Raw genomic sequence first — 14590 nt, 5'->3', positions numbered from 1 at the left:
TTTGAAATACATGGGATGTAAAAGAATGTAAAAGGGATGTAAATTAAATAGTTTGCAAACATAGGAGATGTATACATAACTTTCTCCACCATATAAGTGAAATTTTCAAAATATAATTCACAAAATCATTCGTTGTTTTATGTTTGCAAAAGTTGACAACATTACTATCTTCATCTGGCAGAAGACAAGAATCCAATGCCAAAAAATACAGTTTGACAAGAAAAGAAAACTGAAAACCATTGAAGAATATTATTTGAGTTTCGTGCCTCACAACCATCTTATTCTCTTTAGTTTGCAACGCTGTGCAACACCACGGTCTCAACTGTGAGTCCTGGTCCAAAGCCGAAGAGAACACCCCACTCGAGTCCCTCGCCTGTGGTCTTCCACCCTTCTTTAGCCGACTTCTTCCTCATCTCATCCATAATGAAAAGCACACATGCACTAGACATGTTGCCATACTCACTAAGGATGTGCCTTGTAGCCTCTAGCTTCTCAGGTTTAAGAGCCAGTTTAGCCTCTACCTGGTCCAAAATGGCTGGTCCACCCGGGTGGGCAATCCAAAAAACAGAGTTCCAATCAGAGATGCCAAGAGGCTCAAATGCCTCCACAAGGCTCTTTTCAACGTTCTTGGAGATGAGACCAGGAACATCCTTGAGGAGGTGGAAGGTGAGCCCTACCTCTCTAAGGTGTCCATCAATGGCACCATCACTATCAGGGAGGATGGTTTGAGCCGCCGAGACCAACTCGAATAATGGCTTCTCGATGCCGGGAAGTGGGTCAGCCCCAACTATCACTGCAGCTGCTCCATCTCCAAAAAGAGCTTGACCCACAAGACTATCGAGATGGGTATCATTCGGACCACGGAAGGTCACAGCAGTAATCTCAGAACAGACAACAAGAACACGTGCACCTTTGTTGTTCTCTGCAAGGTCTTTGGCAAGACGAAGAACCGTGCCACCTGCAAAGCACCCTTGTTGGTACATCATGAGTCGCTTGACAGAGGGTCTGAGCCCAAGTAGCTTGGTGAGCTGGTAGTCAGCTCCAGGCATGTCCACACCACTGGTGGTGCAGAAAACAAGGTGGGTGATCTTAGACTTGGGCTGTCCCCACTCCTTGATGGCTTTGGTAGCTGCTTCTTTGCCCAGCTTTGGCACTTCAACAACCACCATGTCTTGCCTGGCATCCAAGGAAGGTGCCATATAAGCACAGAGATTTGGATTCTCCTTTAGTATCTCCTCAGTCAAGTGCATATATCTCTTCTTGATCATTGATTTCTCGCCTGTAAAATCACAAGTGTAACCAATGATGCATTTCCTGGTAATGAGAATAAAAATTAGAATGAAAGACAACAAGACTTACACATGCGCTTGAACTTCTCTTTGAGCTCAGTCTTGTGCTCACTGTTAGTGATGCGGAAATAGTAATCAGGGTAGGCACTCTGTTCAACACAGTTAGGTGGAGTTGCAGTGCCGATGGCCATGACTGTGGCTGGGCCTTCAGCCCTTTGAGCCTTGCGGATGGCTTCAACAGTCACCATTTTGGATTCTAGAACTGATCACGAATCTGTGAATAGGAGATACTGGGGAGCAAGTCTGGGATGTGAAGAAGAGGAGAATGTGAGCTTCTTAAATAGAGAGGAAACGACAGGTGACCATCACATGGTAAATATAACCAACTACTTCCACGCCTGCATCTACTTCCACGTGGGAATTGGGTGAACAGTAAAGCTTTCATTCATCAACACCAATAATTCCTCCACAGTTCCAAGTAATGTAATGGTCCACAGTTCACTTAGTGAGCTTTCATCTTTTTCTTTGAAACTTGTAAGATCCGGTCGATGGCAAAAACCCTTTTAGCAGGATTTTAGATCATGATTTAAATTTGTAGACAAATGAGGATCTTAAGTGGGTTTCGAATTTGGATCATTGGCTTGGGTAGTTTATTTATTTATTTATTTATTTATTTTGAAAAAAAAAATATTGGGATCTCATAGAAGATGGAATTTTGCTCTTACATGGCTTGAAGCAATGCTCAAGCTACCCGGTTCATAAGAAGGGTATATTTCAAAATTCAATAATCCATGAAGGTGTTTCTGAACTTTAATGGAATAAACATTTACTCAATATCAACGAAGATTTAACGTTTTTCTTGTCCGTTTGAAGATAGCTAATTTCATCAAATTTCAAAGTATTCTACATATTTTATTACAAATCTAAGTATTTTTAAAATGAAAGGACATACGATATCAAAAACTCCCACACAAGTAGAATTTGAGAGGAGGAGACATTTTTCTTACCTAGCCTTACCTCATAAATAATTTTAATCCAAATATATTATTTTTTTTACAAGAAAAACTAAAAAAAGAGGAGAAATTTTCAAATAAAAAATTGTAAATTATCATTCGTGATTGTACAAGTTACTTGAAAGTCAAATATTAGATTATATTTGTTTTGCTGTTAAAATCAAATTGAATTAAATACAAAATAAAATCGAGTTAGACAATGTGCCCAAATTTATTTATAATTTATGAAACCCTAATTGATATGTAATTTATGAAGGTCCCAAGTCTTTTCTTTCTTTTGGTAAAAGATCCCAAGATTTAATTAGAATTTATTTATTTATTATTATTTTTTTAATATATGATGAATGGGTAAGTATTAATTCTCAAGAATCTTGCCGAACCAAAACTTGGCAGCTGGCACCAACGCAACGAAATGTTAGAAAGTACCTAACTAAAGTTTATTAGCAGATGATGGGCTTTGGGTTCGGCGTGGCTGTTGCTGCTCCACTCCCCATACCCTACCTTCTTCTCTTCTCTTAATTAGTGACCAGTGAGGTTAGCTAGCGATCTTTTCACAATCCCAAGGTGCAAACAAGCAAAGAGACCAGTAGCCACAAGTCCCAGCTACCTCATGTTTAACCATGTCGTGTCACTGCTCAATGCCTACATGCATAACATACACACCAGGCTCACTGGACATGTGTTGGTTGGTTTTTTTTTTTTTTTTTTCATATCTGAGGTTCATCCGGCCAGTTTGCGCGTACCTCAATTACATCCTCAGAGGGAGCTTTCCTGTCAATAATGGTTGAATCAATGACCTCTCTCCAGTGAGAAGTATGGATCATATCATTCTACCAACCCTGCATTGGCAATACTGTTGGTTGATTGACCTGATTCTTGCAGTCACCAAAACTTCAGTACTTTGACAAAAAATAAGCAGTGTTTTGTTTGGGGGTGAAGAACGTACAGTGCGTATGGTTATGTCTATCTATTATCATCGTTGTCAACACTGCGTGTTGTTCTTCAACCCCAGCCACCACAAACCACCTGCCCCCCTCCTGAGTGTTGCTAGAACCCCTGTTTTTTCTGTTGCCGCTGCACCCGCGGTAAGAACATGGAGGTATCATTTGTCATTGAAATAGGTTAAAACTTCACAAGGATCTACTTGATGACCCGCTGCAGATTTTTGAATCTAAATCCGGTTCCAGATTCTTGGGTCCAACATGGGTTCAATATTGTTTTACGGCTTAGGAATTATAGAACAGATTAAAGTGGACAGAAAATGATGGTCATCTGACAAAAAATGAACATGTTTCTCATTTCTCATCTGTTTTACCTGAAAAACCAAGATTTCTTGAGGTACTCCAGTATTTGCCGACATTATACCACTTTAACCATCTGATATTGTCTCTTCCGATGAAGCATTACTCTCAATGACAATCAGGTTCTTTGTTTTACTGACAGAATATGAAAGTGCTGGCTGCAAAGCAGTTGTCGTATGTGATTTGATTCTTTGCTCTAGGCATTATAAAGCTTGACCACATCTGTTTCCCTTTGAGCAAAGGTTGGATAATTGTAAGTTAGATGTTGCACGGTCACAAAACTGGCAATTGATTTCATTCTTCTTGGCCAATGACAGCTCACTGTAACTGCAAACAGGTGGGATAACCCGCTTGTGGCCATCATAAAGCAGGTTCACTTGTGAAACTGGATGAGAAAGGTGGCTCTGTTGGAGTTGGAGGAGAGTGACCAATCACTTGTCTTAGACAATGCGGCAGCTTACCCTTAACAGAAGACTCAGCTGTAGAATGATCTGATGACAAAGAACAATTTGAAGTTACTTGTACTTCACCATCATGACTTCCTGATTTGTCAAAAGGACTCTGATGAGAAATGGGAACATCTGTATGATGTCTCAAGCGTTTATGGTTTGGATATTGACAATCCTGTTGACCCCTCATATTCTTCTGAAGTTGCTTCTTACAACCATTCTGAAGGACCAAGTTTATTAGGTCACCATTGAAAACAGGAGACAACTTATCTGAACTGTGGTTTTCTGCAACTGTGTATTCGGCTGGCAGATTGTACGGATAACTCCTCACTCTCTGAGTGTATATATTCTGCAGAGAAAGCAGAGTTGCATCCATCAGGGTTTGTGACCTTGGTGGCATACAATTTCCTATGCCATCGCCGCCATATCGATTACTAGCCACCTCTGTTTCGGACTACAGACCATTGTGGGCACCTACCATGCGACCTTGTGCAGGCTGAATCAGCATGTCACTTAAAAGTTTGGATTGCTCTTTATCCCACTGCTCAGCTAGATCATTTGCTACCCTCCCCACCGAGAATTGCAATCTTGGGTCCCCTAACATGATGTCCCAGTTGCCCCATCCATGTCTCCTCGCACCTATCCACAGAGAATCCAACTCTACACCTGACCATGCAGGAGCGTATCTCTTGAACTTTTCCACCCAATGGCCGTGGTTTCCCGTGAATGCGCTTTCTCTTGCTGTAATACTACCAAGCATCATCTTGCCTCTCTGGATGGAACTCTGGTCTGGCACTGAATGAGGTGGTAAGTTTTGAATGCCTTCACTTCTCCTACAGCATGGAAATGACGAAATGGAGGACTCATTTTTGGAGGCACTAACCATAATATCAGGCTCCGTGGGTAGGGATAATCCCAAAGGGAGAGGAAGGGAGAGAAAAGATTGGGTATGCATTTGATTACCATGGATCATATTTCCATCCAGTATGGGCAGAATCCATGCAAGCGGTCACCTCTGATGGCCAGCACGCTAACAAGACTGTCTTAATCATTACATCCTCGGAAAGGTTCTGCAAAAAAATTTATAGAATATTTTTAAGCCTACGAATCAATAAATAAAAAGAGAAGAATCAAAACATAAGTTGCCTAAATGATATGGTACAGAGGAAGACAGGAAAGCAATGCAGTGTTGCAGAGAGTACAAAACAGAACTGACCCTACATGCCTGCTGACACTGATTCTGAGAAGAGCTTGTACCAGCATGTGTATCAAATAATGGTCTCTCCTTCACTGTTTCTTTACTGCTTTCCCAAAGCAATAGACCTTCTCTTTTAGGTTTCTCTTCATGCAAAGCAGTTGCATTATTTGTATTTGCAGAATTTGTTGTGACCAAAATAATTTTTGATGCAGCCTCAGAAGATGGTTCACTGCAAGTGCCCTTCACTGTATCACATGAATCTATAACATCAGGTAAAAGTAATAATTTATAGAATGTTTGTTTTACAAGGTTACAACATTTTGATTTAATACAAACTCGCCCATACCATGGGGTGGAACGGATAGGTCCAGATAATCCATGAAGGCTTTAACTCCTAAACCTACTCCAGGATTTACAGTTCTCTTTGAACCAGCAACTTCATCAGTTTGAGATTCCATTCCAACAGAAAGCGTAACTTCAGTCAACTTGCATGGTTTGTCTTCATTTACCACCAATTCCATCATTGTTAAAGATGTTCCAGAACACTTTATTGGTAAATCCTTTTGGTCATCTGCGGAAGTGCTGGTGGTAATTGCAAATTCATTGAACATCTGTTTCCAAAATTGGCACAAGATACTAATGAGACGATTATGTTACCCCGACTTGTTTAAATTTTAGTACACCACAGCCTTATCCAAACACAGTCATTCTCAAAGAAGCCGAAATAAATGAGCTGATCATGTCACAACTGTGACAAGAAGTTTAGGCGGGGGAAAAACATGTAATTACAAATCTTCTGAAAATTGTTGTTTCAGTCTCTCTTTTCGGTTCTTTTGTGTGTGTGTGTGTGTTGGGGGGTGGGGGGGGGGGCTAGAAATAGCCATAAAAAGAGGTCCAGAGTAAAAAAAAAAAATCAATCAAAATGACATGGAAAGAAATAATGTATCAGGCCCAATTTATTTGGCAAATCACACGTCATGGTGATTCAGGGACCTCAAAGATTCATACATCACTAAAAATTTACCAGTATGCCATGGCATTGGTTATCAGATTCATTTGGAAATTACACATTTAAGGTTCATTACAACTCTGCATAAGGTTTTGATCTAAAACACAGTTATAAAAAAAAAAATAACAATAATAAAAAATAAAAAATAAAAAATAAAAAGAAACCAGAGTTCTTGAAAAGATTGGGTGATCTGAAAGTAATGAAGCTTAAATGAGAAAAAGAAGTAACCAGATGGTATCCTAGACTCCCAGTACAAGTGTGGAAGAGCTTAGGAATTAGCGGAATAACTTGTAATTAAGTTGTTGAATAAGATAATGAACAAGAAGAACGTAGATGAATGGGAAAAAGCCCGGTGATTCTGATTATAGATATATATAAAAAAGATATTCAAAGTTGTGATAACAATAGAGTTGTGAACAGCAGAAGAGAAGAGAAGAAGAAAATAGAGAACCACAAAGAGTGGTTGATAGAGAGAATATAGGAGCCTCACTATCATTGTGAGGAACTCCATGAAATAGAGTTTTATGTATAGGAAATAGAATAAAGATTACAATCATATAAGGAAACTAGGTGAGAGAGTCCTATATGGGCTCCAACTTGTTGCCTAAAGCTGGGTCGAGAGTTAGCACCAGTGGGAGAATTATGGGTTGAGGACATGTGGAGCTATATGGGGTGACTATTACGTGTGATGGTTGGACTAGTCCCATTCACCAACTTGAGGGGGAGCACTGATAGGGGCAGCATGGTGGGAGATCTCGCGAGATATCTCGCTTTTTTAAAGTAGCGAGACAAGATGGAGATCGAGAGCAGACAGTTGAGATATCTCGCTCGAGATCTCACCATATCTAGCTATATCTCACTGTGGATCTCGCCATATCTCACTGGAACTTTCAATTTTCGCCTTTTTTTGGCGGATTTCAGTTAGATATTCACTTGCAACTACTCTTAGCACATCTACAACATCAAAGGAAGATCAATCATTCTCTGCTTGTCTTATGAACTTACGATTTAATGACTTATATAGAACTTCTAATGGTTGTATAATTTTATTATTGTATTCTTGAAAATTGAGATTGTGATACTCATATGGATGGAATTTTGATGACATTTAGGTTATTTGATGCATTTGATACACTTGTTTTTTATTTATGTCTTAAAGGCTCTATTTTACATCTTGTATATTTTGCATTCCCTAATCGTACAACATTTCGGTTTCACACTATGGGTAGACTTAGAAATCATACTTAGGGTTGCTTTTTAACAAATCCAAGGCCACTAATGTGTTCAAAAAGGCCTTAAATAGGCTAATTTCCAAGTTTCAGCCCAATTAGGACCCTAAAACCCGCCTAGATAGGCCACCGAGTTGACGCCAAAAAATTCCATATCTTGACCAAGATCCCGGTTTTTCAAGGTGGCGAGATCTCGCTCGAGAGAGAGATCTTCTACCATGAGGGGCAGATTTGGAAGGGAGAAATCCCTATAGGATTCCCGGTCCCTTCCTCCCATCTTTCCTTCTATTGGATTCTATTTGCCCTCCTCTAAATTCGTATTCTAATTTGTTTTACTTATCTATGTCCTTCCTTCTATAATTTGTTTTCCTTCAATTGTAAAAGTATGGTTGGGGGATGTGATAGAGCATTACATTCTGAGAAATATCCTCCTAAGAAACAACAGTGACAACATATAGAAATCAGTGTTTGGGATAAACGGTAAAAAATTAATTTAAACAGAGGAACTCTAAAATCAGCTTCTTCTTATTCCATCTTTTTTTTTTTTTTTTGGGTGGGGGGGGGGAAGGGGGATTCGTAGCCTATAAGTTTGTCAGGAAAGCAGGCCCCACCCGGTGCTCGCTGCTTCTTGCCAATGCATTGCTATCTTATTATAGGAAGAATATAAAAGAGATACAGATATAAGTTGACCACTTGCTCTTGGTTGCATTAGTGCAGGAATTCTAGCCATTGACCTTCTAGCTTATTAACTTGGTAATAGATATTTAACATAAATGACCATTTGACATGGTCTGGAAGTGTTATATTACACTAACAGCAGTGGCACTTTATTAACAATAATTGTAATTTGAATGCTAATTACATATAACAGACTATTACTATCATTAAAAGGACACACCTTACTCAGTTTAGTGTCTGAAAATCTGTATAATGCAAGGCTATGTAATGACTATCCAACCCCATGTCTAATCAAAGATGATCCCCACAATAGGTACCAGCTTCCAATTTGTAACAGTAGCAAAAATTAAACTCTAAGACCTATGTAAAGTAGCTTATAATTGGTACAACAATATGGCATCTCCTCCCGTCTCCTCTTTTATGTGATATCTTATTTCCTCTTTTCTTCTTCCAAGAATATATTTCCTCATTCAACCTGATGTTCAAAAACATCTTCAACAAAAGTAAGTTGAATTATCCCCAACCCCAGTTCTTCCTTTTGTAATCTTCAAACCTTCTGAATTTCCTTAACCTTGACCTCCTTTATTTGTCTATTTTCTGTATTCCTAAAAACCCAAATTTCAAACTCAGATCAACACCTATCTGACTGTTAGAACAATCCCAAACTTTAGGGATCATCCTCACATATCATTACGTAAGCTCTCTACAAGTTTCATCCCAAACCTTAGGGGACTTCCCCATGTATCATTACCTGTGTTCTCTACAAGTTTCGTCCCCATCCGACCAATAAAACCCATATTCTTATGCAACCAATCAACTACCAAAAATCCCTAAAACTTTAAGTCTAACGTTCTTATAAAGATCCATGGCCCCTAGTTGTTGATCTGATGTAGGCCTGGTATATGGCTGCTAGTGTGAGCTGTAATGGAGGGAGTATAAGAAGAATTAGAAGAGGAGGAAGAGAGAAGGGAGTGCTCACTCACACCAGTCACCAGCCATACTGGCTCTCACAAACATAACTCAATCTGTTCTATTCAATCTGAAAATTGTATCCTAATACAATCTATTAAAAAAGGAAATAAAATACAAATCCATCCTAATTGAAATCAAAATCCTAACCAAAGTCTAACTCACTCTTATGTAGGAATAACAGAACAAGTAAAAGACTAAAATAAACACTGAAATAGAATACTGAATTAAGTCTAACTCTGGTTGGAGCAATCCCCATAGGACCGGTTCTTTTGGGATGGACCAGAAGTGATTAGACCGATCAGGTATTGGCAATTGGCATCATGGTCCTATTCAATCTAGAGCTGCATCATTTATTTTCATGTTTTTTTTGTTCTAAATGTGTGTTTCAATCTTAGCATAGTATAAGAGCGGTTTTTAATTCTATGGTTCTTTTATTCTTTTTGGTGGGGGAAGGGGGTTAGGGTAGTTTATGCCCTGCCCATCTTTTTGACTTGAGGGTAGAATTTTGCCTTATTTTTAAGTTGCTTTCCAATTGTAATTTGGAATAGGATTAATCTCTTGGCTCATTACAAATATATCCTATCATTGGCGCAAAGATACAACTCAGATTTTCAATATTTGCTGTGCAAGCTGCTGCTTCTTTTTTCCCTCCTGAGACTTTTCAGTTTAGTGTGTGATCTATCAGGTAAGATTGGGGTGTATAATCAGTCAATCCTTGATGTGTGAAGCACAGGAGGTCCCCAACCAAGCTACGTCTTCACTAGTTTTAAGAACAACCACACTGTCTAGATCCAATTTGATTGCAAGCAATCAAATCCTTGATATACTTAACTGTCCAGCCTTAGAATAGATAACCAAAAAAGTAAGTATTGATCCTCTTCCAAATTTCTACTTTTAAACCTTCTAATATCCTAATCCTAACTTCCTAGTTCCTAAGCATTCCCCCTTTCTTATTTTGGTTGTCAGTAAAACCCTTCCAGAGCCCAAATTTACCATTAGAATTCATTCAAAATAAACTTCTACAGTTGATCTCCTTAGATGCCTCATCCAATCATCATAAACACTAGTTTAATAAGAAGAGTGCAGGCATTATTCCCCAGCCTTATTGAAAAGTACAGAAACAAATCAAGTGCTCAAAAGTATCTCTGGGTTTCCTCCAGCAGCTCGTGGAAAAATAGCCTAAAGTATCCAAGTGTGATGTGCTCAAAAACCTTTCAAGGAACATCAAGAAACTTACTGAAGAGGTTACATATTTAATGAACAGGAAGTTCCTTTCATGACAAATCAATTTGAGAAGTAAAATGTACAGAATTTTTTTTTCATAATGGTCAAAAATCTTATCGAATTTCTCAGACCAGAAAAAGAAAAATCTTATTGGATCAAAGTTAATTAGCTATCTTACAACTAGAATCCCTATTTTTTCCGATTTGGTTCTACCACCACTGTGAACCCTAGTTAGATTCAGTCATGATACACTTTTTAGTTATTGGGAGAACCCAGGTACTCTCTTTTTTGGATCCGTGAAACAACTCTCAGAGATCTTTTTTCCCTTTTGGAAGATACAGGAGTGAAACAATCAACCTATTGATATTAGAAGACCCAAAAGATTCTTCCAATGTATCATTTATTCTTCCAATGTATCATTTCTGGGAAAACACACCCAACAGCACTAAACAATTTCTAGCTCCGTCATTAGCTTAGACATTTTATAGTGAAACAAGCAGCAGTCAGATTGTTGAATTGCACCCTAGATAAAATGATGTTGATAAATTAAGTCCCATAGAAGGTCAATACTTGATATACACCCCATCACCATTATGATCAATGAGGTCTGTGTGCTTCTCCAGTAAATATGTCAGACAGTCTAAAGTTTTTATTCTTACCCCAGCATCTTCTTCATGATTTTCTGGTGAATTTTTCCTTGACCCATCATGCTGGCCAAGGCTTGTTGCATGAATATCACTTGGGGTGCTAGAAGTTGAATAAACACACTAAGTTCGACGTGCGGGTTCTGGTCTTGAAGATGTCCGTTTCCGCCTATATGTTAATACCATTTTAGTGCTCATCATTTTAGCCTTCAAGCATCAATGATTCTGCTTCCACAGTTGACAATTAGAAGACCTATAGAACAGAAAAATAAATGTAATAAGCTCCATGAACTTAGATTCCATTGCATACTGAAAGGAAATTAAAATTGAAAACTAAAGACCTATAGAACTACAAAAATACAGGGTAAACTCTATGCATATATGCATGTCAAGAAAGTCCAAGCATTGTAGGTAATAATGAATCTTTTGAAAGTGCAATAAGCAGATAAGCATGTTTCTGAAAAGCTATATATAGTGGTGCAGAATCTAATTGTCAAAGACACCCAGAAAAATAAAAGCAGTGTACGCCACTCTAATTTTAAAATGGTGGCTTTGCATGAAGCAACCAACGGATAGAAAGAAAACCCTAACTGTTATTACTTGATGAAAAGAACAATTACAGAGATTACAGTACATGAGTTTGAGGTATTTCAATGCAGAACTCACATTGTTTTGTTGGCAAAAAAACATGTGATTCTACCCAATTTTCAGGGTCCCAAAAGCCTCCAACATAAATAATGGCATGACAGTATCAAACACTCATGCATTTTGGCTTTGTAGTTCCGTTTCAAATCAAATGTGAGTTAAAATTAGAAAATAATAACAATAATACAACAACAACAACAAGGCTTGTCCCTACTACATGGGGTCAACTACATGGATTCTTGCATTCCAATCACTCTATTTGAGACCATATTAGATACAAGGCCTTAGCTATGCATATCCTTTCTCACCACTTCTCTTAAAGTTATCTTGGGTCTGCCCCTAGTTCTTCTAATTCCTTCAATCAAGATTAAATCGATTCTCCATACAGGAGCATTCATAGACCTCTGATAGAATGCAGTCATGCCACCTCAAACAATTTTTTCGTAGCTTATCACTTATCGAAGCTACTCCTAAACCAGCTCTAGTATAATCACTCCTAGTTTTGCCACTCATCCATAACGTTCTTATTTCTTCTACATTGAGTTCATCTATATGATGCTTCTTAACAACCCACCACTCTACACCATACATCATATCTGATCGTAATGGTCCTATTAAATTTTTTTTTTAAGCTTTAAAGGAATACAGCGATCACACAAGACCCCAGATGCACCTTTCCACTTCATCCATCCTATTTTAATTCTTTGGGAAACATCATCTTCAGTATCACTTTATATTTATGATTGAAACAAGGTACCTAAAATAATCGCTTTGTGAAATCTCATTTACATCAAGTTTCACCACCTCATCATCCTCCCCATCCCAACCAAAGTTACACACTAGATATTATATCTTTGCTCTACTTAGTTTATTTACACACTAGATATTATATCTTTGTTCTACTTAGTTTAAAGCATTGTGATTCCAAAGATGTTCTCAATGATTGTAACTTGGTATTAATCCCTATTTGTGTCTCATCTATCAAAACAATATCATCAGCAAAAAACATACGCTAAAGAACCACATCTTGATTGTGTTTAGTTAATTTATCATTATATGTGCAAATAAAAATGGGCTTAAAGTTGATCTTTGATGTAACCCAACTGTAATTGGGAGTTCATCACCTTGTTCCCCCACTGTTCTTACACTTATCACGAAACCATCATACATATCTTTAACCATGTCCACATATTTACTTGCAACATTTCTTTTCTCTAGTACTTGCCAACTTAATACTATAGGGACTCTATCATAAGCTCTTTCTAGGTTAATACTATATGAAGATCTTTCCTACACTCTTTGTACCTTTACATAAGTCTCCTTATAAGGTAAAAGCTTCCATTGTAGATCTTTCTGGCATAAAGCCAAATTGGTTCTCGTAATAGTGGGTCAGTTTAATGCCATTATAATTATTATAGCTTTAAAAATTTCCCTTATTTTTGTAAACTAGAACCACAATGTTTTTACTCCATTCATTTGGCATCTTCCTTGTGCTCATAATCTTATTAAACAACTTGGTCAGCTAAGCTAGCCCATAAGTTCCTGAGCTATTCCATACTTCTATTGGGATTTCATCTGGACGAGCCAATTGAAAACATCACAAGCCTATCATATCAAACATAAACAAGTACACACATGTCACTTACAATCTATAGTACAAAAGGTCAATAATGAATCCCTCATTATGCAGCCCTATATTGAACAATGAATCCCTCACTCTGTAGCCAAAGATTAAAGTCAACGAAGCTCCGGTATCTCAACTCAAAAAACAAGGATTTAAGATTTTAGAATAGTTGATTGGGATACATAAGAACATAAGTTATGGTGGTCAGATAGCTCTGGAAAGATTTAGACTATTGGTGGGGGGTATGGATGGATGGGGCAGGTTCTTGAGATATGCCATAAAAAGTTAGTGGGGGAGAAATTAAATAATGATATAGGGGAATGATTCCTAAAAGTTTGGGATGGTTCTAATGGTTAGAATGGTGTAGATCTAAGTTAGGAATTTGGATTTTTTGGAGTATGAAAATAGAATAAAACAAAGTAGCTTTAGGGAATTTAGAAGGTTAGAAGAAGATTTGGGGATGGGGATGATTCAACTTACAGTTTTTGAAAAGAACAGCAAGTTAAATGGCTGATAAGAATATTTGATCTTGTGAGAAGTTCAAGCAACAAGAAGGAAAAATTGCACGAGAGAGAGAGAGAGAGAGAGAGAGAGAGAGAGAGAGAGAGAACCAAAAGCAAGGGAAGGGACGCTATGTCATTGTACCTCACCAGGAGCAATAAACAAAACCAAGAACTTGATTCATCAATTTATGGCTCAAATGAGCAATTCCATCTATATTTATGGCAACATTGCTGACATAGTTTCAAACTCAGAGTAGCACTCAAAATTAGAAACGAACCCTAAATTAGGCTTCTAAGCTTAAAGGGAAGGGCCTTACTCAATCCTTGACATACTAGGCAACGTAAACTCACTAGGAAATAGAAATAAGAAAGTAACGGTAGGACTTTCAAACAAAGTAACAAATTCCCATCTCCCTACTTTTTAACCATATTTCAGGCCCATCAATTGACCAACTACAAAGTAAACTCACGAAATTTTCAAAGACCAAATACTTATACAATCCAGTCCTAGACTATTCCTAGGGAAAAAAAGCTCAATTTGGTGATGATTTTGCATCAGCAAGTATTTTATGTTGTCAGCTTCAATTTTAACTACAAAGCTACTCCAGTTAAAGACTTCAAATTAATATTCTAGGAATCAAATCATATGCATGACCAAATCTCGGAGGTCTGGACTCAGCTACATGTCAGACAGCAGAAGCCAGGCTCGGTTCATTCATGGTTTCCCTCACACATTTGAGTGGATTGTGTAAGTTGAAGACAAATTACTCAAAAGCTTGTAGAACTATCAGGGGAGGAGGCAGTGGGTGCAG

General features: G+C 38.0%; 1 protein-coding gene across 1 annotated transcript; it reads right to left on the bottom strand.

Annotated features, from left to right (window-relative positions):
* Positions 1–39: 39 nt before the first annotated feature.
* On the bottom strand, positions 40–1583 carry LOC149022902 (chalcone synthase 2-like). Its single transcript, XM_089150786.1, has 2 exons — positions 1360–1583; positions 40–1279 (listed from the first exon to the last, which is right to left on the bottom strand). Exons 1-2 carry the CDS (start codon positions 1535–1537, stop codon positions 288–290), a joined length of 1170 nt encoding a protein of 389 aa, XP_089006912.1. The 5' UTR covers positions 1538–1583; the 3' UTR covers positions 40–287.
* Positions 1584–14590: the final 13007 nt, after the last annotated feature.

This window comes from Hakea prostrata, chromosome 3 (assembly GCF_041222555.1).
Source record: "Hakea prostrata isolate BN-2017 chromosome 3, UWA_Hpros_2, whole genome shotgun sequence".
Lineage (NCBI taxonomy): Eukaryota > Viridiplantae > Streptophyta > Magnoliopsida > Proteales > Proteaceae > Hakea > Hakea prostrata.
This window is presented reverse-complemented; position numbering and strand designations above follow the sequence as displayed.

What these genes read in the sequence shown, in the direction of transcription:
- LOC149022902 (XM_089150786.1), bottom strand. Translation starts at nt 1,537, where the DNA reads ATGGTGACTGTTGAAGCCATCCGCAAGGCTCAAAGGGCTGAAGGCCCA. An exon ending in AGAGAAGTTCAAGCGCATGT is followed by an intron (nt 1,280 to 1,359) that starts GTAAGTCTTGTT and finishes GTGATTTTACAG; the next exon opens with GCGAGAAATCAATGATCAAG.